This window comes from Hylaeus volcanicus, chromosome 3 (assembly GCF_026283585.1).
Source record: "Hylaeus volcanicus isolate JK05 chromosome 3, UHH_iyHylVolc1.0_haploid, whole genome shotgun sequence".
Classification (NCBI taxonomy): Eukaryota; Metazoa; Arthropoda; class Insecta; order Hymenoptera; family Colletidae; genus Hylaeus; species Hylaeus volcanicus.
In genome coordinates this window covers 11,558,834-11,580,362 of record NC_071978.1, presented here as the reverse complement: position 1 = coordinate 11,580,362, position 21,529 = coordinate 11,558,834, and the positions used below count along the sequence as shown (strand labels likewise).

The 21,529-nt window shown below is 35.8% G+C and overlaps 2 protein-coding genes across 4 annotated transcripts in view; one reads left to right on the top strand and one right to left on the bottom strand.

The window, feature by feature from the left end:
• LOC128874141 (uncharacterized) overlaps nt 1-2,142 on the bottom strand; it is a 109,121-nt gene extending 106,979 nt beyond the window's left edge. Inside the window, exon 1 of the mRNA XM_054118524.1 lies at nt 1,998-2,142. The gene's annotated coding sequence lies outside the window, so the exon portion shown is untranslated. The remainder of the gene's footprint in view (nt 1-1,997) is intronic.
• The window catches only part of LOC128874143 (uncharacterized), a 29,474-nt gene extending 7,983 nt beyond the window's left edge, over nt 1-21,491 (top strand). Inside the window, exons 2-3 of one of the 3 annotated variants that reach the window (XM_054118527.1) lie at nt 14,901-14,987; nt 16,497-21,491. In XM_054118527.1, coding sequence (XP_053974502.1) covers nt 14,930-14,987; nt 16,497-16,636 — 198 coding nt within the window. In that variant the 5' untranslated portion in view covers nt 14,901-14,929 and the 3' untranslated portion in view covers nt 16,637-21,491. Of the gene's footprint in view, nt 1-14,900; nt 15,049-16,490 lie in introns of all 3 variants that reach the window. The other 2 variants (XM_054118526.1, XM_054118528.1) reach the window with 2 other exon arrangements.
• Nucleotides 21,492-21,529: the final 38 nt, after the last annotated feature.

Sequence of the window (21,529 nt, the reverse complement as noted above, 5' to 3'; positions counted from 1 at the left end):
CCTCTGAATTCTGCAACTTTTCCCTCAAGTCACCCGGTATTCAGCGAGCGTGGTATCGGGAAAACTTTTAATTGGCGTATATACGAAATAGTTGGGACAGAGGTGAAGGGAGAGAGGAGAGCATTATATCGGTGGAATTTTTTTTACCAAGTGCCAGTGGCGAATAACTACCGATCCATAATCGTGAGATCCTTTGACTGGGGATAGCGATTGCGTTGACACGACCAAAGAATAGACGGAAAAGAAGTTTTCTCAAGGTGGAACGGCGCCAAGGGAAACAAGATCTCGCCTCGAAAGACTTTCACAGACTCAGGGAGCCATTTTATATTTCAATTTCAACATTCCACTTTGATACCATTTTAAGAGAGGCAGGAAAAATTTTAGGTATAATCAACAATTTTTTTTTTAAACAATTGACTCAGTGGAAAATCTGAAATTCAGCTCCCCAATTCTTAGATGCGATGACTTTTAATATATTTCATCTTCTGAGGTTTTTTAAAAATTGGATCCAGGTGTGTTTATTGTCGAAGCTTAGACCAAGGATTTTAGGCGTTTTCGTCATTATAAGTTAGTGTTGGTCTAGGTGCAGTTGTAGCTGTTGGTTTTGGTCTGTTTTCTGGTTTGAAAAAACGGTAACTGTTTTGCATCCGGAAAATTTGTAACTAGTTTGTAGAACAAGCTTTTGAAGTTTATTTAAGCAGTCTTGAAGGATTTGTTGGCTGGCAGTTATATTTCTTCCAGTAACAAAGAAAGTGCAATCAACAGCAAAAATGGTGTACTTTACTGGTTTATTCCCTCTCTTTGTTTCCAACCAAAAGTTAATGTTTCAATGGTATCTTTATAGAATTCCATTATTTTAATTAAATTCCATTGGATTAAAAAAAAAGACAATTTTTCATTTTTTTCTCCTTAAATTAATATTGTTTTAAACCTATCTTATGACCTTTAATTTTAAATACAGCCCCCAAAGTTACCCAATTTTGCAATTAATTTCCCTGTTCACAACTTCACCTACTACCTGGTTAATTAATTCACCTGTCCCGTTCGAATCATTAAAAGTATTTTGAATGGTAGGAATACAAATGTCACGCTGGAAGACTAATTGGAATGGAGCTACAATGTGGCTGACCGCGGTTATGCGTAGGACGATATCATATTCAAACATTCCTCGTTAATTAAGTAGTCGCGCGACTTTCACGAACAATTCTCTCGCGTATTCATCGATTTGACTGCGTGCTAAACTAATTATCAATGCGACCGTAAATATCATCAGGTAACAAGTCGCTTGTACGGGCAGGTAAGTATGACTTTATTCGAAATGAAACCGTCGGCGCGCGAAAATCGTGAAACGAAATTGATGATCTTTCGCGTTACCTCGTGCGCAATTCCCGATTCGTTCGCGTGTGAACGAGTTAAACGTCGAACTCTACTTATCTCGATTTCGTCGACGGTATTGTACTGAAAACGAGAGGCAAAATTACAAGGGGATAGCACAGCGATTTATGCGTGGATGAACAAAGGGTTTCGAGTGGCAATTTGTTCGATGGGAAGTTTTGATTTCCAAGTTTGATTCAGCGAAGTGGAAACATGAATTCCATTTATCTAGAATTTTCGGAGGAGTAGGTACATTTTTCTATTTAACGTAGAATATGGTGGAAATTGTAACTTTTATTTGAGAAATAAAGGACCAAAGCTTTTATTCATTATCCTTGGTTATTCAATATTTTATCCTTTGGTTATTAAAACTTTTATTCGAAACTTTCATCTAGGTACGTAAGGCTTAAAAATTGAATAGCAAATTGAATATCTTTTATATACATAGATTATTAAGGATTCTAATATTTTAGTCAAATTAATTACATTTTCCACGTTTTGACCGCAAAAATAGTTTAAACTTTTTTCACTATCCGCCAATAAAATTTCCTCAACATTGCTTGATGGGTCACGGAGCCGAAAATCGTCGCAAATCGACCCACTTCCCCCGAAAGTTTACCGACCTTTGATCTAACGTATTCTCCCGTCGTCGCCGTGAAAAGTCACCCTCAACCGCCGTTCGACCACGAATCACGCCCAGACTCCGTTTCCTCGCGAGGCACGCCTAGAAAATTCCTGAAATCAAAAGCCATGAGGTGCCAGGGACTATACTGGGTGGTCCTATGTCGCGGCCCGCTTCCGCTCCAATTCGTCGCTTTAAGAGAACGAGGTGAAAATAGACGCGAGAAAATTAGATATATGATCAACAATTCCTTTCCGAAAACGATCGAGTCAACAGAAAATATGTTTGCTAAGGTTTATTATACATTTATTGAACGATGCGAAAATAATTTTTGTTTAGAATTTTTTGAATGAAATTAGCAATATTGGAGCCATTACATGACAAGCCTTTTTCGACGGACTCTCTAATTGAAGTAGGGGAGTTCTTAGGCCTCGGTTAGGTTTATATTAAATACCAAATAACAATATTTGTAGAAATGGTGAACAATAGAAAAAGAATCTGGCCTTTAGCACAAAATTTGTGGACAGACATGTCTGTACCAGGAAATGTTCTCAACTAATTAAATCCATACTTTCTTCCTCAGTGTAGATCACGCAGACAATGAAAATCCCTCCGAAAACGTCCATATGCCAATAAAATAGTCATTCAAAAGTCTTGTCATGTAATATCTCCGTTATGTAGCTAATTCGTTAAAAACAAGTCTGAATAAAATTTCTACTTTTATTCTTTAATGAATATACAATAAACCTCGACAAACAGATTTTCTATTGACTCGATCATGACTAACAAAGAAACTCTCGAGTATAACCATGATTCTCACGCGTCCCAAAGTGTCTTCCCCTCAAGCCTCCGCAATTATACCGCAAGCAATCGACAACGCCTTACCCCCACGTTCCACCTATTCGAATATTCCATTAGCATCGACGTTTCGTTATCGATTTCCATTCGTCCGCATAGATGACAGCTGAGTCAACGTCGAACGCTGTAAAAGCGGCGTTCCTCGCCCCCGAGAGCAACAATATCGAATGCGTACACCTTTCCACGACAATGCACGAGCCATAACAAAAGCATTCCCGCTCTCGCGAGCCACTGAACACAAGTCTCGCGTAATTGCGACGAACAAAAGGGTAACTAAACGCGTGCACGAACGTCCAATCCCCCCGCGGAGGGAGCTGGAACGAGTCGAAGCTAACTTGTTGCGTCCGTTCGAGCGAAGACAACTGGATGACAGTATCATACCGTGTAAACAGCTACCAGACTACATTATTTACCCAGTTTTCTATTGGAGGCTTTCATTCTTTGCTTATTTACGTTAATAAATCACTGAGGATCGTTCATAATTGAACTGCTGGGGTATATTACGTTAATAATTACTCGATTATTAAAAACGTTTCGACCATTATTTTTGCCGACAATTATCGGAATAGGGAATCGGTTGTGCTGATAAATTCGGATGACTATTTCCTCTACCCCTGTGATTCCAAAAATATGATGATAGGCGTTGATTTTCAATAATAAATATCGAATCAACCAGTTTGAATTTTCAAACTCTAAATTCGAATTTGTAATTAGGGATTTTTTAAAGGGTCAATGCGACATCGCCATGACTTTCCTCTGTGATTCTAAATGTAACTGAATAATTATAGAAAAATATGCAAACGTTAACACAAACTAAATAGACCAGTTGAAGTTTTCAAACTCTTCCTTGGGATTTATAATTAAATATCTTTTTAAGTGGTCGATATAAACCTTTAAGGATACCGAGGCAGATTGGCCAGGTAAAAAATAGACTTCAACTCGATTAAGGCCTGATTGGATTCAGTAAGGAGACTTCGTGGCTAGCGGCTATGCATCGAGTGATCGAGGAGGATTCAGACGAGAAATCTGAGCTGAGTCGACGTCAAGCGAACGGATAAATTTAGGATCCCTTTTTATAGGCCAATCGCAAAAAGTCTCGCCGCTTATACACGGCAGATACCTCGATTCGAACTGATCTGAAGATTGCAAAAACTATCTGGTCGCTCCAATAAATCATCTCGCTAGCATACTTCGAAAAAGTTTTAATTTTCTTCTGGTTCAATGATAAAATAAGTACAACTATTGGTATGTTTTGTTTGTTTTTTTTAATCACGATGAATTTCAAGTTTTGTGTTTTTTTTACAACACAAATTTGTCCATTATTTATGAAAATAAATAGTTCGTTTTATTTAAAATGCAATAAGAATATACAGGATGTAGAGTAATACTGTACTCATTTTAACATTGTGTATTTTTTTCATTCTAAAAGGTATTGTACAAACGTACACACATGTGTCAATATCCCTCAAGAATTTAAAATACTGGAATTGATTGAAGTGGAAATATTTGAACACCTAAAAGGATCGACAAACTTGGCACTTCGATCTCGAAAATATTTGCGCGTCTTTTAACCTGTCAATTTGGAAAGAAGAATTTCATAGAATAAAAGATGATTCGAATTGCACTCTGTTTCGAATTCTCAAACGAAATCACAATTGACGCGAAAAGATCGAACGTCGGAAATGAAGGAACTCGGAAAATGTATTGATCAAAATACTCAGAAGATCACGTTCTTGGATAATTGAGAAGTATGAACCAAATAACAGACGCAGTGGGAATCCTGTATTAATTAATGCAACAGTACTGTGAATGAATGCCTGATGAAGATTTTCAGAGTAAACGTTCACCATTATTGGAGTTATTCATATGGTCTTCGATTTATGAAAATAAATAAATGATGATATAAGGAATTCCACAATTAATACAACACGAGTTTAAATGAATTTCTGATGAACAGACCGTGATGAAGATTTTCACAGTATACGTTCATTATTCGTGAAGCTATTCGTCCAAATGGTCCTCTATTTATGGAAATAAACTGATGATGCTATAAATAATGAAACTCAACCTTTCCAAACGTGCTCCTTCTACGATAAAAGAGTCGAGAAATATGACAGCCATTTGCTGATACTATTTACAATGAAATCAATAATTGTATTATACTACCGCGCCTAATACGATTAGTAATTTCATTTGAAATAATATCGATTTCCAGGTCCCACCACGTGGAGGTTGCTGCGAATGGGGACCCGCCCTAACCCAACATCTAACCTCTTTTTATAGAGAATTCTGTTATTGCTACCAATAACGGCAGTTTTTAGAAGAACCTACACAAACACTATAGAATAACAATATGTTATTCTAGATGACAGAACACACACACTAACATCCTTCAATGATGAACATGACGATCTAAACTCGAAATTGTATAGAAGTCATAGCCTGTCCAAACACATCGACTGGTCGATACACATGATGAGTTCATTTCCATTCTTTAAAACTAATATTGACCACCTATCTAAACTCTTATTTTATTATTTACATCTTGCCTGCCTAAGTATCGAAGACATTACAAGTGAATCATAATGGACGAGTATTTAATCAACTATACGTTAATTGTAGTGAACAAGTATGAATCTGCAAAATATCGGCAATATCTGTAAGAACTTGTTTATGGAGTTAGTAGTCATACAAAAGAAAAATTTCAGAGCTGAAATAAAACTGTTAGAAAACAGGGAAAATCGAATATGTTTGCATGAAGGAGTCTTGATGCCTGTAAAAGAAACATGTTTATGAGGTTATTAGTCACACAAAATAACAATATTACAATTGAAATATAAACATGTTGGAGAATATGGGGAAACAAAATGTGTTATCGTAAAGGACCCTTGGTTTCTGCAACAGAAAGAAAATACAGTATCAAAAATATTATAAAGAATTCGATACAATATGGTTGTCCAAAATCGATGGAACTTAAGTCTCATATTTTTTGCTATCTCTCATCATCCATTTCCTTCAGACACTATTGAACTTCACTTTCCTATCTTTCGGATTCCATTTCAGATTTTGTCAAGTTGTGAAAATCTGGATAAATGATCTGTAACAGAAACTTTGTTTTTGAATTAGTGGATTCGTTAAAAAAAAAATTCGAAAAATTGTCACCTGGACTGGAAACATGTTAACATGTAAACAAAATAAATATTTGAAGTTAATTTAAATTGAAATCATTGAATGAATTTTACAAAAATTAATACTTTGACTTAATCGAAAATCGAAAAAGGTGAAAAATTCGGATCACTTGGCTATTAAGTAATTTAATTTTAACGAGAATTTACTTTTATTTCATTGTTAGTGCCAAAAATGGAAAGAGAAAAAAGTGAAAAAATGATTTTGGAAACTTTACTGCTTTAATTATTTGTATTTCTACTCTTGATAGATACCAAATAGTATATATTAAATTATGCAATTGAATAAATTGGGGTAATTATATTTTACTGAACTGAAATGTAAGGTACTCCCATACAAAGAAGAACAATAAGAAATTAACGTGAATCTATGATTGATATAAATTATCTGATTGTAATGTATATGTATACTTTATCGATGCAAGCTTATAATTTATAATCAAAGTGTAGATTCGAAAAAGATTCGCGAGCAAGCTTTGACTGATGCGAAGTCTTTCGAACATTTTTAAGAAAATGCACTCTACTTTGTTAAGTATGAAAAATAATCCCGTTGAAATTAAAAGAAAAAAAAAGAACTCTAATAAACAGTCCCTATTATAACACTTCTTCTATAACCAATTAAAATCAATTCATAAATTAAAAATTAAATCAAGTTTTAAGCATATCAAATATGGATATCATCAATCATTCCGTCCAAAAATTTAAATTTCTCAAAAATTGTAAAATTTTAATCTTTCATCGGTATGAAAAAAAAGGATACTATTATTTGTATGCAAATCAGCAATATATTCACAAACACTCGATTAATAAAAAAATATCCATTTTGGGGCGCTGAAAAAGAAACGTGGCCCACTCCGTGAGTGGGCCAAACACAAGATCCTAACTGGAATCTAAAAATCTACTTTAAAAATCGAACGCGATCAGTATGAAGCGCAACACTAACAGCAAATCGCGGTTGATCTTATTCGGAACTCTACCCTGAAAGAAATCGCGAAAGATTCTATTTCAAAATATAAAAACTACTGCAAATCGAACGCGACTCATCACACGCAACACTAAATGCAATCGCGGTTGGCATTTATTCGCAACGCTACCCTGAAAGCAAACGCGAAAAATACTTATTCAAAAATCCTAATTCTAATAAACGATGAGTGCAGCCATCTCAGGCTGCAGATGATCGCACCATGTGCAGCTACTTCAGCTGCTTGTCAGCGTCAGATTTGGGCTCGTTGTATGTCGCAATTCTAATACAAAACGCGTGAATTTACTTTTAATCGGGCGCGATTCATTATATTCGCAACTCTAATGGCACTCGCGGTTGGTATCTATTCGCAACACTACCCTGAAAGAAATCGCGAAAATTCTAATCAAAAGCTAAATTGACACTAAAAATTACTTCAAATCGGACGCGAGCAGTATTCATTATACACGCAACACTAAATGCAAAACCGCGGTTGATATTCATTCGCAACACTACTCTGAAAGAAATCGCGAAAATTCTAATCAATAAAATTGCAATCCTATTTTCTTTTCGTGACTCTAATTCAAAACGCGATTGGCCCAATTGACACAGTATGATGAACTCCCACGTTGAACCTGTTAAATAAACTACTACTACAACAACTACAGGCGAGTACAGGGACAAAAGTAGTAACAATAATGGCACCCCATCCAAAGATAACTTCTTTGAAGCTTTCTTTGAATGGAGAGGATTTGAAGCTTTCTTTGAATGGGCTGCCATTCGTTGCAGCCCTTTCTTGCAACAGTTTGTCAGGACCTCTTCAGCTTTTACAGCCTCTTCTTTCTTCGGACGGCATTGTCCCACCTGAAACTTACATCTAGGTTCGAGGTTCCGTGCGATACGTGGACGTTCAACAATTCGATGAACCACACGTCTAGAACCTCGAGGGAACGAGCGTTTCGAAGGAGCCTTACTGATCACGACCGCGACCGCGAAGCAACGACTCAAAGAGTCAAGACCTGAAGAATCGAGAGCAAATTCCGAAACAAACGGACAGAAGCTCCGTTTGCATCGTCATCGCAACGACTCCTCAAATCCACCTACAGGTGCAGATCCATCACGTACGCGTCTACCCAAACTAAAAGTGACGAGATTTGCCCTGGACCCTACCTACTTAGATTTAACATACACACCAGAAGAAAGTTACCTACCTACCTAACGCTATATTTAAAAAAGTCAAATCAATCACACAAACACACACGCTCCACGATTCTCATTCAAGGCTCTCGAGCACGACCTAAACTAGGGAGATGTCCCGGGACACCTCCGACACCCGAGGGTACCATACAGAACATTCACACTCTAGAGGTACGTACCAGTTCCTGAAATCGACTGACAAAGGCTAGCGACCATTGCGTATAGGTAACTTGTATATATAAATATTTTTATGTACTACTACGATATAATGAAATTATTCATAATCGTATATAGCACATATATCGCCAGTTTATGATTCTGATATGTACAATTGAAAAGCTACTTTAGATACATTAGCATTTATAAAGATTATTGTCTATACAAAAGACTACGAAAATGGAAATGCAAACAATCGTCGCAGGTAATTCGTAATAAATAAAAGTATCAATTTTTAAGTTATTGCAATAGGTAATAATAAATTGGAATATTATAATGAATTTTTCAACCGACGCAATTCCACAGCCTAACCACACACACACACACACACATGTGGAAAATACGTCGTGCACGATACGCTAGCGCAGAGTCAGTCGCCACACATATTATCATTATAAATTTTATAAACTAAGTCATCGTGTCCATTGCCTTCGCTCACCCAAGTAGCACCTGGGCACGTGAATGAGTTCAGACAAAGAACACGGAAGGGTTAAACCTGAAAATCCTGATCTAGAAAGAGCAATTAGTAAAATCTAAGCGTGCTAGCATCGTTTCCTTTTTATTTCATATGCAATATAAAAGTGACTCGACTTCTCATTTATACGAATTTAAAAGTGAAAACTGAGCATGCATTAATATTGAGAAAGTTAATTATTAAGAAAAATGATTAATTGAATTTGATTAATTTATCAAGAAAAATGATTAATTGAATTTGATTAATTTATCAAGAAAAATGATTAATTGAATTTGATTAATTTATCAAGAAAAATGACTAATAAAAATCGATTTGTTCATAAAAAAATGACTGAGAATAAGTTTTTATAATAATATATTTTATCTTGAAAATTTCAGATGCATATTGATCTCCTATCAGGTGATTCCATTGTCAAAGTATATTTTTTAAATACAAAAGGGTACAAAGCACATTGCTTCGACGCAGGAATCGACCTATCGCGAAGCGTCCTTCTTGTACATATAGAAAACATTTCAACGCAAAGAACGTGTACTTGAACTCTATCATCAAAATTATATTTGAATATATAGCTTACAAGTTGTAAAGCTATATATATATTAAAATTTAACTTTAATCATTATATATGATGATCCTAATCATACTAAGTGATAACCAAACAAAAGAATTTATTTTCGGCAATAAATATTATTGTATCCCATGAATGTACTAACATTTACAGAATATCTTTTCAACTAAAAGTGTCCATATAGATCTTTACTTTATAAATATCAATAAACTTCTAACCATTCATATTCGTGTCAAGAATAATGTATAGCATTAAGGAACTCTAGTTTATTAACAAAAAAACGCGGTGTACAAGAAGATCCTAGCCTACTCTAATAAATATCACAAGAATGTTACTACTCGCGAGTATGCTGTGCAATGCATACCCGCGGTCACTGTACTCGTCAAATACCACGTATACAACCAGTCACCCGTGTCGATTCGGACCTTTCGTCCTACGACATGATTGGGGTCCGGAGGAACATAAATTGCATGCGACCCACCGATCCTAGAATTCGATCGTGGAACTCTGCGATGAACCTCGTTGCTGGACGAATCGCGGATGCTCAGCTGAAGTCGTCCAAGTCATCTGCGAAGTCATCGGAGTAAGTTCTGCTAGGCCGTTAGTGACGATGGGAGAAGTCTGTAAAGACAAAGAACGCCAAACATGAGAATCTGTTTCTTAAAGATACAATTGAATTTTGTATTTAATTAAGGGAGCATTTCACTGTGAACGCACAAAAAAAAAGCATATTATCAATAATTTTTGTCTCAGGAACTATTGCATAAAATTGAATGAATGTTTTTTCCCCTTAAAGGTATGATTAAGGAAAGTAAATAAAAAAATTTGTTTTTGGTAAAAAATATTTCGTCATTTATTTACAAAATAGTATGCATGTGTGCAAAAAAAGTTATCCGCTGGCACAGGTGATTTGAAACAGAAAATCCAAAAAGTTTATTGAACTATGTCGGCACACCTGTGGTCGGAACCTCCACTAATTTATTTCATCGAAAATAAACAAAATGGCAGCGTTTCTTGTGAAAGAAAGAGAGAGAAAAAAACACTTTTTTTGTACCGTAAATCAGGTGAAATTATAAGTAAAAATCGAAATATCAACTACTTGGAGGTTCCGACGATATATATAAATTATTCCGAGCAAAGATCGCAGCACGCGAGCAACACTGACTCTATCCACGCGAAGCAAAATAAAGAACAAGAGTCCCGATGCTCTGGAGATACTAGAGTACACGCAGTAAACACTGACTCTATCTCGCGTAAGCCTAAAGTGTAAACGAGCATCTAGTCAAGGCCACTAAGCCTCGAAAAGCAACAAACTCCACGCAATAAACATTGGCTCTACCGACCGCATTGCGCACAGTCGTAAAATTCTCTGAAAGGAAAGCTGGTTAAAGGGACGGGAGTGGCTTTTTTTTTTTCATCGAGTGTTTGTGAACGTAAACACTGATTTTCCGTTAAATTGCTGATGTAATACTCTTTGTTACAAGGAAGTGCTGTGAAAATGTAATATTATTCAAGGAACATAAGTTTCTGACAAAATATATTAATTAAATGAATGTTCTTTGTCTCAGAACAGATTATTCGGAGCAATTTTGTTTAAACAAATTCAAATAAAATAAAACATCTTATTTGAATTGAATATAATAATGAATTCAATTGTCAAAAACTAATTGGTTAATTTGAGAAACGTTATATTAAAGAGTTGTTTCATTAAAGTTGTTAATTATCAAATTATACTCTAAAATATTTAATGATTCTTATAAATGTTCAGAAAATTCATCGCAAAAATCAAAGTTCTTTAGTTACTCAAAAACAAGAAAGTATCAGTTAATTTCTGATTCATATTGTCTCATTTTTTAGAAGTACGAATTTTGTAATAAATAATAAAAATAGAAAAACCCGAAATTATTTTATTAATTATTTTCTTATAACAAGAAAATGATTAATTACGCCATTAATCGTATTCGAACTTGCATCAATTAGTATACATAAACATAATCGCGACATTTTGAAATTCAATTCGTGTATAAATCATACCAAGAAATTTGTACTCGCGACCGAAATTCAGTAAAATGAAACTATTCCAATGTCACGAACATCTAACTCTGCCATTTGAATTGTTTCACAGAACGAACCGGAAAAAGTTCGATTCCAATATTCCTCGTTTCAATCTCGACAGTAATCAATTGCCAAATCATATATCAAGCTTGCAATTTACACAAATTCGTAAAATTAATTTTGGCTAAATGAAATCAATGTTAAATTGAAAAATGAAACCAATATTAAAAATATATATAAATGTCACCTCTCTGTTACGTTCGATCAAATTTTTACCAATTTTCGTACATTGCAGAATATTCGTTCTTCTATTCGTAGTGTCCTTCGAACATCTTCCCAGAATTCCAACCAAAGATCTATAACACAAAGAAAATGAAAAATTTAAAACAAAAGTTTCGAAATCAAAGCAATAGTTTCCCCAAAAGGCCCAAATTAATTCGAAATATGTCCCAAAAGATACTTATTCAATGCTGGAATACGTACTCTTCCGTAAATGTTCTTGAAAAAAGGCCCCAAAAAATGCGCGAAAGTAATTCAGCTTTTCTCGCGATATTAATCGAATTTAATGAAAACTGTGTTACTAACTCGCGAAAGCAATCGTTATGAGTGGTACTAGTGGCTATTAGAAGCAGTCAGCAACAGGTAAAGTATGAATACGCGAATCTAATCTTTCACGTGCAGCGATCACTCGTCACGTCTTACCACTCCGGCTCCCACGGAACGAATGACGACCCCGTGTCTTAATACGTGATAAATTTGCCCGCTGGGTGGGAGGTGGTAATCCCCAACCTCCCCATATGGGTTTCCATTATTGACAAAATGTTTATCGTCTTGGAATTTTATACCTGGACTCGAGTCGTTGATACGCGTGACCGAATTCACATCTGAGGTCAAGCACACGAAGGTTGTCGTATAAGGAAAATACAGATACAAATACAGAGTTTCATGCTTTGTTCACACTTATGGCTGTTACTCGATTATCCTTTGATATTTCTACACGGTGTAAGAAAGATAGGTGGACCGACTACGCTACCCCCACCACAAAATTGCTGTGATCTTAAAGAAATATTTACTTGTAAACGAAGTAAACGTGATATTGTTCACATGTTACACTAATACCCTCTGCAGGAGAGACAAGTAAATATTTCTTTAAGATCACAGGAGCGGGGATAGAGTCGGTCCACCTATCTTTCTTACACCGTGTATTTCTACGACAATAATAACTCGTTGATTCTTCTGATCCGTATGAAATAATCGGCGTAAATGTCTTAATTTTTGTAACAGCACAAGTATACAAAATGAAATAGGGTAAACTTTTGCTCTAAGCTATTGTTTTACGCGCAAAGTAGTTCGACAAATAGTTCGCGTTTTACCACAGCATTGTGTTCCGAAGTACGCCTCCTGGCGGTGCTCTTGCAAAGTTACGTACACACGAACCAGCAAATCCACATTGAATAAAATATCGATTGTAGCGACCGATCGATTGCTCGTTTCCATGCCCCGCTGGATACGTTTTCAATTTGAATGTGAAAACTTGATAAATGACGTTACAGTTAACTACAGTGGGTGCAGAAAGTATTCGTACACCGATCAATTTCCAATAAAACTGTGTGAAATTGTAATTTATTAACTTATTTTTTATAAACAATGACATTCTACATATTCTCGGAAATCTCTAGAATAGATATTAGGTTGTCCCGAAAGTTTCTTTTGCGAGTTGCACTCAATTATTTTATATGGTCGTGTTTATATAAATAAACAATCTAATTTCATATATATTCATGTTGTAACAGTAATGGAGCACAAAATGAATCGTGGACAAGTCAGTAATGTAACATAAAACATAAACTGTTGTGCATGTATTACTTATTAATAAAGCGAAAGAAACTTTTGGGACAACCTAATACTTATAATAATTAATCGCTAATCCTTTTAGACAGTCTGTATTTTATACTTCTTTGTTTTTTCATGCATAGCTACAGCAATAACTCCCTTCAAAAGTACAAAAAGATCTATTTCAAATCTATCTATCTATGCAATACCTATCAATGCCAAAATTCTTTTAACGTTAAAATTTAGGTCAAAGAAGGTAAAGTTCTCTGTCCAAAGAATAAAGAATCCACCATGAATAGAATACACAAACTAAAGAAGAATGCTCTGTATACAATGCACAATGTCCAATATATATATATGAACGTGAAAGATAATAAAAAGTAACCGACCACTTTCGAATAGAACACAGTTTTGCAAGGGACATAATTCATAAGAGGATGCAATTCTTCGTAAGAATATAAACTCATAAATAACACGTATTTACATACAACGCCAATAAATCTCGAATTGGGTATCGATCGCGTAGAAAGCCACTGAAAATGCATGAACCTTAAAACCTCGTTGCACGTTTTATGTTTCTGTTCGCGTGTTCACGTTGATGAATTAAATACACCCCCGCTCGCCCGTTTTCAATTCTAACTCTCCCCGATCAGAAATTAATATTCTCGTGTAAACACTTTTCTCACAGATTGAACAACTTGCAGAGCGAGAAACAACCGAACGATATTCTCCATAATTTATTGCTTCTACCCAGTGTGTATTAATATAGAATATTAATTTACTTTCCTTTGAAGAAAGAACTGAGTTAAATATTGGTACAATAGAAGCGTATTATTATTATTAGTACACTAACAGACTTATTTTTCTAAATTGATACGTATTTTATTTATGTTATTCCTTTCATAGAAAGACTCCACTAAAATATCGAAATGTGGATGAAGTAAACTATGCTTCTCTGGACTACACGCGTTATGTTTGTTTTATATACACCAAGCGGAGTATGTACCACGCTTTTAACTCGAGAATGATTTATCCTCGAACTAAATTGAACACATCTCACATTTCTCCTTTAACGCACTTTAAAGAACGACGAGACCCTCGAAAGGGGCATTTTCCTAAATCGATTCGTGCTCAACATGCGTTCGCTTTATCTCCTCTTCGTCCGGAAAATTGGTTTCCGTTAACGCTCTGAGTTAAACTTTGAATTAAACAGCTTGGTCGCGGAATAAATTTGCGTGTCACGGCCAGAGACTGTTGCAATGGAACACTGTTGGAATAAAATCAAGGGTGGAATTACGTATGTAGGTTGCAGGATTTAAACGATTTCCTTATCGGTAACGTAAGAAGTGTACCCGTGGACAGATAATGCGCGAATCTAAATTGAGCAATTTAAGCCGGACTATTTTATACAAGATAAATCACCACGTTTCGTTCACCGGACTCCAGTATCTAGATACCACAGAGGGTGCTTCCATGTGAAGAAAGAAATACATTTCTTCCATAGAACAGCGATACATATTTTCCCAAACAAAGCAAATACAAAGGATGAATTGTTTCAGGTGGCAAGGCGGGAAGCAAAACAAGAAAAATGCCGGTGGGTGGACGGGTTGCTGGAAAAGTCGGGATTTACAGTTCCCATTATAATGGTAATGTAAACAGGGATATCGTTGTTATGTGTGCTAATGTGGAATACCGAATGTTCGTTGCGTGGGTTGCCATTCGTTAAACAACATCCTATAAAGTAATATCAATACATGCATATTTCCAATGGCAAATAATGCCAATGACGATTTCAAAGGAAAATATTTCAAAGGAAACATTCAAACACTTATCCTAGTCTCAATTAAGCCGTTCATTGCAGTAATCGACAAACTCCATAAAACAAAAAGTTGGAAAATGCGATCATAATGAGTTCTGAAATAAATGATTTATTATTCAATGGCCTACAAATTTTGTCGTTTAATGGTGTTAATCTGTATTATTCATGAAATGAATTGTTATAACAATAAAAAGTTGACTATACCAAGTGCTTCGATACTTAAATTAAAGATTTTTCAAAAAGTGGAGTGATTTGCGCAGTGAACGGCTCAATTGTTATGATTCCCTGAACTGACTCCTAATCGTAGAGCTTAAATGATTACACCTGGTTGTAAGTTCGTCGACCCCAGATCCGAATGAAATCACCTTGAGCCTTCATTTCCATTCGGACGCTGACTAGGGGCGATCCCTCAGAGTTCAAATTGCTGAAGTTTCGAGCCAGACTAGAATCTGCATTCTGGGGTTGATCTAACACCAGAGAGGCTTAACATACAGTGGATGTAAAAAGTATTGTTACACCGATCAATTTCCAAAGAAACTATGTGAAATTGTAATTTATTAACTTTTTTTTTATAAATAATAATATTCTACATATTCTTGGAAATCTCTAGAATAGATACAGTACGAAAAGATTAGGTATTTTGTATAAGTAAGAAATCAACAAGAAAAAACAATAAATCAATAGAAATACAGAAGCAATAAGTATTCGTACAAGTGTTAAATTTTTAAAATTGCATTTAAAAAAAAAGAAATTTACATTAATTTATAAATAATTAATACTTCGTGGGATTTCCTTTTGATTTTATAATTACTACAACTCTTCTAGGCATTAAATTAGTAGGATCTTCTTTCATTCCTTTATTAGAGCATTTTTTAAGTCTCTTTTTACTAGAAATTTAATATTTTCTAATTCCCACGAAGCAATAAACTGACGCGCTTATGTTACAAATTCTATTGTAAATTGTTCTTCATAAGAACCGTGCGAATACTTGTTGCTTCTGTATTTCTACCAATTTTTCTTGTTTCCTGTTAATATCGCAAATTATATAAACTAGTAACTGTTGTTTGAACTATATTCTAGAGATTTCCGAGAATATGTAGAATATCATTGATTATAAAGAAAAGAGTTAATAAACTACAATTTCACAGAAAAGTTTGTTTGGGAAATTGATCGATGTACGAATACATTCTACACCCACTGTACATAGTTAGCTGCTCCGGCTGGAATCCTGCGGAGGCATAAAGAGATCTCCAATTTCACATCGTTGCTCGCGTTGCTCGCAGGCTCGGTATAAGGTAGCGATTACAAGATAAATCCAGCATGCTTTCAGGGAAAGGCTACAGTGGTATAAACGAGGAGATCATATGGATCAGTATCGGCATGGGGATCACCATCGCTATATTGATCACCATCGCCCTGTGCTACATCGCCCGCGAAAAGTGTCGCAAACGGAACGAGGGATACTACGTCTCCTGACGCACGCTACCACCGCCCTCCTGGGCCTCCTGGTCCTACTCGCCCACGACGCCAGGCGTCTTCTTCAGCCCCACGACCACAAGAGGCAAGCCGAGGGCGTACTATATCACCGTCTAACGCTCAACTGTGACTAATTACTCCGTTTCAGCTCGAGCGACCTGACGTTTCGTGCCCAACGAAAAATCGACCGTCTCCTTCTTCCTAACAAAGATTCTCCTTCAGAGATGAGCTAAATTCTCTTATTTGGGTGGAAAAATGTTGGATCGGTACCCACGTTAAGTTGTCGTTGAATCAGATTCACTCGCGTCAAAAGTCTATCGCGCGACAAGGAAAGTCAAAGAGAAACGTAAGAGTGACGAGAGCGAGTGAAATATTACAGCGATCGAACAACTACTTAAGTTTCACATGTTCGTGATTTTGTGATATCTTACTACTATGTGTCGGGTAGAGCGAGTGGCAAAGTCCCTTTACCCCGAACACTTCTAGACACTCGGCAAATTAACGTGGTTGGTCATTGGTTAATGACACAGTAGGAATGATTGTTTCTGAGACTTTTTCTGACTCATCTCTGGAGAGAGATGAAATTCTTATTCGTGTGAAAAGAATGTATAGATTGCCCGTGCTACATTGTTCGATGAGCAATGCAGCATCAGAAACGATTGGTACTCCCTAAGGAACACGATCTTTGTAATTTTATTCTGACTAACCGGTCATTTAGCATTCAGGCTATTTCTTTAACCGAAAATCAATCTATTCTGTTCCGCATTTTAATAAGAGTGCGTAGACCGTTTCAATCTATTACACTTTTTGCATTTCTATTAAACTTTTTGCATTTCTGTTACACTTTTTTTTATCATCTCAACATCTTTCCTGTGTAAACGAGAGAGTCTATTACCTCGACGCCCCGGTAAACAGGATTTCGAGTGGTCGAGAGACCGTGAGATCAAAATCCGATTAACCGAAGTACCCTGACGTGAAAATGCGACCAGTATTGATGGCGATAGGATTCGGACGCACGGCGACGTCATCTCGCTCGATCGAACGTGATCTTTTCGTCTACCTGTTACGCACACCGAGAAAGAACAATTTCGAGAAAGAGTTAACGGACTTTCGACGCGAAAATTGTACCGCTAACGTTAAGTGAGAAATGTTTCGACGAACACATCGTTTGTGTTGGGTGCTTTTAAAATGCTGTCACGGTTTCATTGTTGTAAAGAATACTCAGCGTACATTAAGATACTTCAGAATAGGAGGTGCACCTATCAGTGCAGTACTTCAGAATGTAAAATACGCGGGCACCATTTAGTGTTTCAAAATGTAAAGATGATGCAGTGTAATTTGTCACTTTGGAGATATATTATGCACATTTCGATGTATTATAATATGAATGTCATATGATCTTTATATTTTAAAGCAATGATTTGTTTTCTATATATTCTGGACTTTCTAAAGTATTTTCTTGTGTGGTAAACAATTGCTTCACTCGATATTCCTCCTGTACGTATGTTGAACGTAACGTTCGTGTTTCTTTCTGAAGCATTTTAAAAACATTCTGTGCAATTAAATCGACACTAATCTTAAGAACGACGAGCGCAGAAACTTGCGCAGAAGCACTGTCTAAAACCAATTTTATAAATATCCTCTCGGTTTATTCAGAGCAATCAAGAACGAGAAAACAGAGATGAACAAAATTGTATTCCTAAAATTTCCAACAGATAAAAGCACAGTATAATAATCCATTGAACATAAAATATAATTCCCTTTCATAATTTAAATACATACTTTTAACGAATGACTGACAAAACTTTCCCTTTTCTACATTACACAAAATTTGTATCTAACAATTTTGCCCATCTCTAAAGTATACGACACGAAAAACGAAAATATAGTTAACTCAACTCGTTAAACTTCCATCTGACGCTAATCTCATCCTTGGAGAGTCGTTCGTCGTTGCCAGCGATTCAAAATTCGGATTTCTAGAAAACAAATCTACAAGAATCCATTTTGAAAGGTCGAACAATCGCGTGAGCGCGATTCTTTATAAATCAGAGATTCTGTATCGTAGCTGGTCTCCGTTTTCGGGAGCAGTGGAGCCATTTTTGAAGAAACCTTGGCAAGCCGCGCGACAGTTAGATTTACGAGGAAATTTCTCTGCCAAGCAGCAATATACTTTCCAAGCGTCGCTTTCGGAGCTTTTACTTCGAGCACGCGTCTAGTTCGCTCGTCTGATCAATTTTACACGTCGACGGGCACTCGGCGTTCATTCGAAAACGTACAAATGTCAATTTGTGCGGGATTGTTGTAAGCTCTTTCTCCATCTACGAGATCTTTCTCTGACCTACACGGTAATTGTCTTTTATAAGGAATCACATGGACGAGCCAGTCATCAGAAATTTATTACTATCGTCTTACTAATTCAATTAGAATTACAGAACATAAAGGTGCAGGTATCCATCGATATGACGACAAGAATCGTACCATTTACGAGCGTCGACTCGCTTGGGTGGTGACCAATTAAGCAGAAGACATGTGATTAGAGAAAATTAAAATTGTTATATTTTTTTAATGTATATTTTCGGTGGTGTTATCGAATGGCGATGTTCTCTTGATGAAAATGAATCCAAACACGACCTAATTCTGACTACTTTTAATTTTAGTTTTTTAAAACCATCCATAAAAATCTAAAAATTATGTGAAACTAAAAGTCGTTCGAATTAGGTCGTCTTCGGACTCATTTTTATCAGGGAACCATCGCAGATCTGTTGATAATACTCCCACGAAATTTAATTTCTTTCTAGCCTAATTTAATTCAACATAAATATTTTTATTAAGTACAAGATTCAAATTGATTTTGTTCAATAAGTTTCTTTACCTGTTTTCAATCGTGGAATAGTCAAGGAAAGAAGGAAACAAGGAAAACTCGACGCACAATAAACTCTCGCTCGTTCCTCGAGGTTACTCTATTAAAAAAACAAATACATAATTAGAATATAAGCTATGTGAAAGTACTTATCTGATTCGTATGTATCATGGGATGATACCTTTATTTCATCCATTGATATAACACGTTTTTCGTTACTTAATCGACTTGAAACGTGAATATTACTCGATTACTTAAATGTATCATCGTTGGAAACAGCCACAGGAACCTTTGTTCTTTAACATAAATAAATTTTATTAACGTATCAAAGTGATTTGTAAAGAAGAAACGAAGGCAACTTAAAATACTAAAACAAAAATGTCACAAGGACGAGTGCAATTCGTTACAAGCATACTCGAAAGCAAAGATACAGACTCAAAGAATAGATTATAGTCGGCGTTTTCTTCTTAATCTTAATTCGTTTGTATAAAAAAATTTCTAGTGTTTTCAACCAGAGTTGGGCACAATTCTAATCGATAAAATTAAGTATTACATTCGTCGTCATGGAGCACAATAATTTGGTAACGGAATAACGGATACAAAATTACTCATCGTTTACTCGCGTTATCTTTTATCTAGATGAGAGTTTTGCCTATCTCTGCTTTCAACCATTCCTGGTGAATACACAAAAACAATGTATCCATGTGTTAAGGGTACTCGACTGTAAATCATTCGCTCGAGATGAAGATCTCCATTAGATGAGCGTTGAACGTGCGAGAAGGATTACTGAAAGAGACTTTTAAACTCGATTGTCAGCCGTTAAACGTACAAAAGGGTCTCAATGTAACATTTAACTCGTAAAACGTAAGGATTCTGACCAAAACTTTAGAATATACTTCAGAACTGAGATTAATACCAGGGTCTCGATGTGTATTACGGCCTGTAGACTGTATAGAGCGAGTGTAGAGTAACGAGTACACGTTATTAGAGAATTATACATTGTTGAGACGTGAACAAAATCTATTACGTAGGCGTGACGTGGGTGGCGTAGCGAAATATAAGCCTCTTGGTGGATCGAGTGGTAATTGATTCGATTTTTTACGTTCCAATAAAGGTGACTGCAGTTATGGTATTCTTAACATGTTGCTTACTTAATGATTAAGGATTTTACAAACTCGTCCTACTCAAGTCAGTGGCGTAACGTGTCTTTATGTTGAGGTCTTTTAGAGGAAAGTAGATTCTTTCCGCTAAACTTCATCTATTAGAAAGATTAAATTAGTAATTTTAAGAAATTAATTTAAAGAAAGATAACGGAGCAATAGTCATTCCAAAACTTATATTTTTTCAGAAGTATAAAAAATTATGTTTGCTATTACACACCCTCGGTTACGCCACTGAAACCTCTCAGTCGTCACTGACATATCTAGTACTTGAAGAGATACATTGATTCGACATAAGCATATATTACACTATAATTTCTACACCTAAATATCTAATTAAAAATTCGTTTGCGAGTGAAAGTGTTTCGAAGATATGAAAATCATTTTAAAACGACTAGTACATCTCTCTGCCAAAAAGTATTCATACTTTTTCTACTTAAAACGTCTTAAGAATAATTAAAGATCACAGAATTGAGCTTTTAATAGCTTAGGACTTAAAACAACTTGGCAAGAGGCTTATACGATCAAATGAACTTCCAATATCCGATGTTCCTCGCGAAACCGATTGCGTATCGTGAAATTCGAGTAGTTTTTTACAAAGGCGACGGATTTTAAAGGTTTAATTAATGGATGTTACGCAAACGGCCGCTTAGTGGGTAAACTCGTGTTTCTATTGAAGTAGCTGCTGTTTTACGATAAGAGATTTATCAATTCAGCGGCGCGGTTCGATATTTCGTCTATTGCAATGACCAACTTAATAGATTGCTCTATGTATCACGATACATTATTTCTTCTAGTGAATTTGTAACAAATAAACCATTAAAGATGTCTTGGATGAACCTTCTCATTTTTCTTGACCATTACAAAACACCA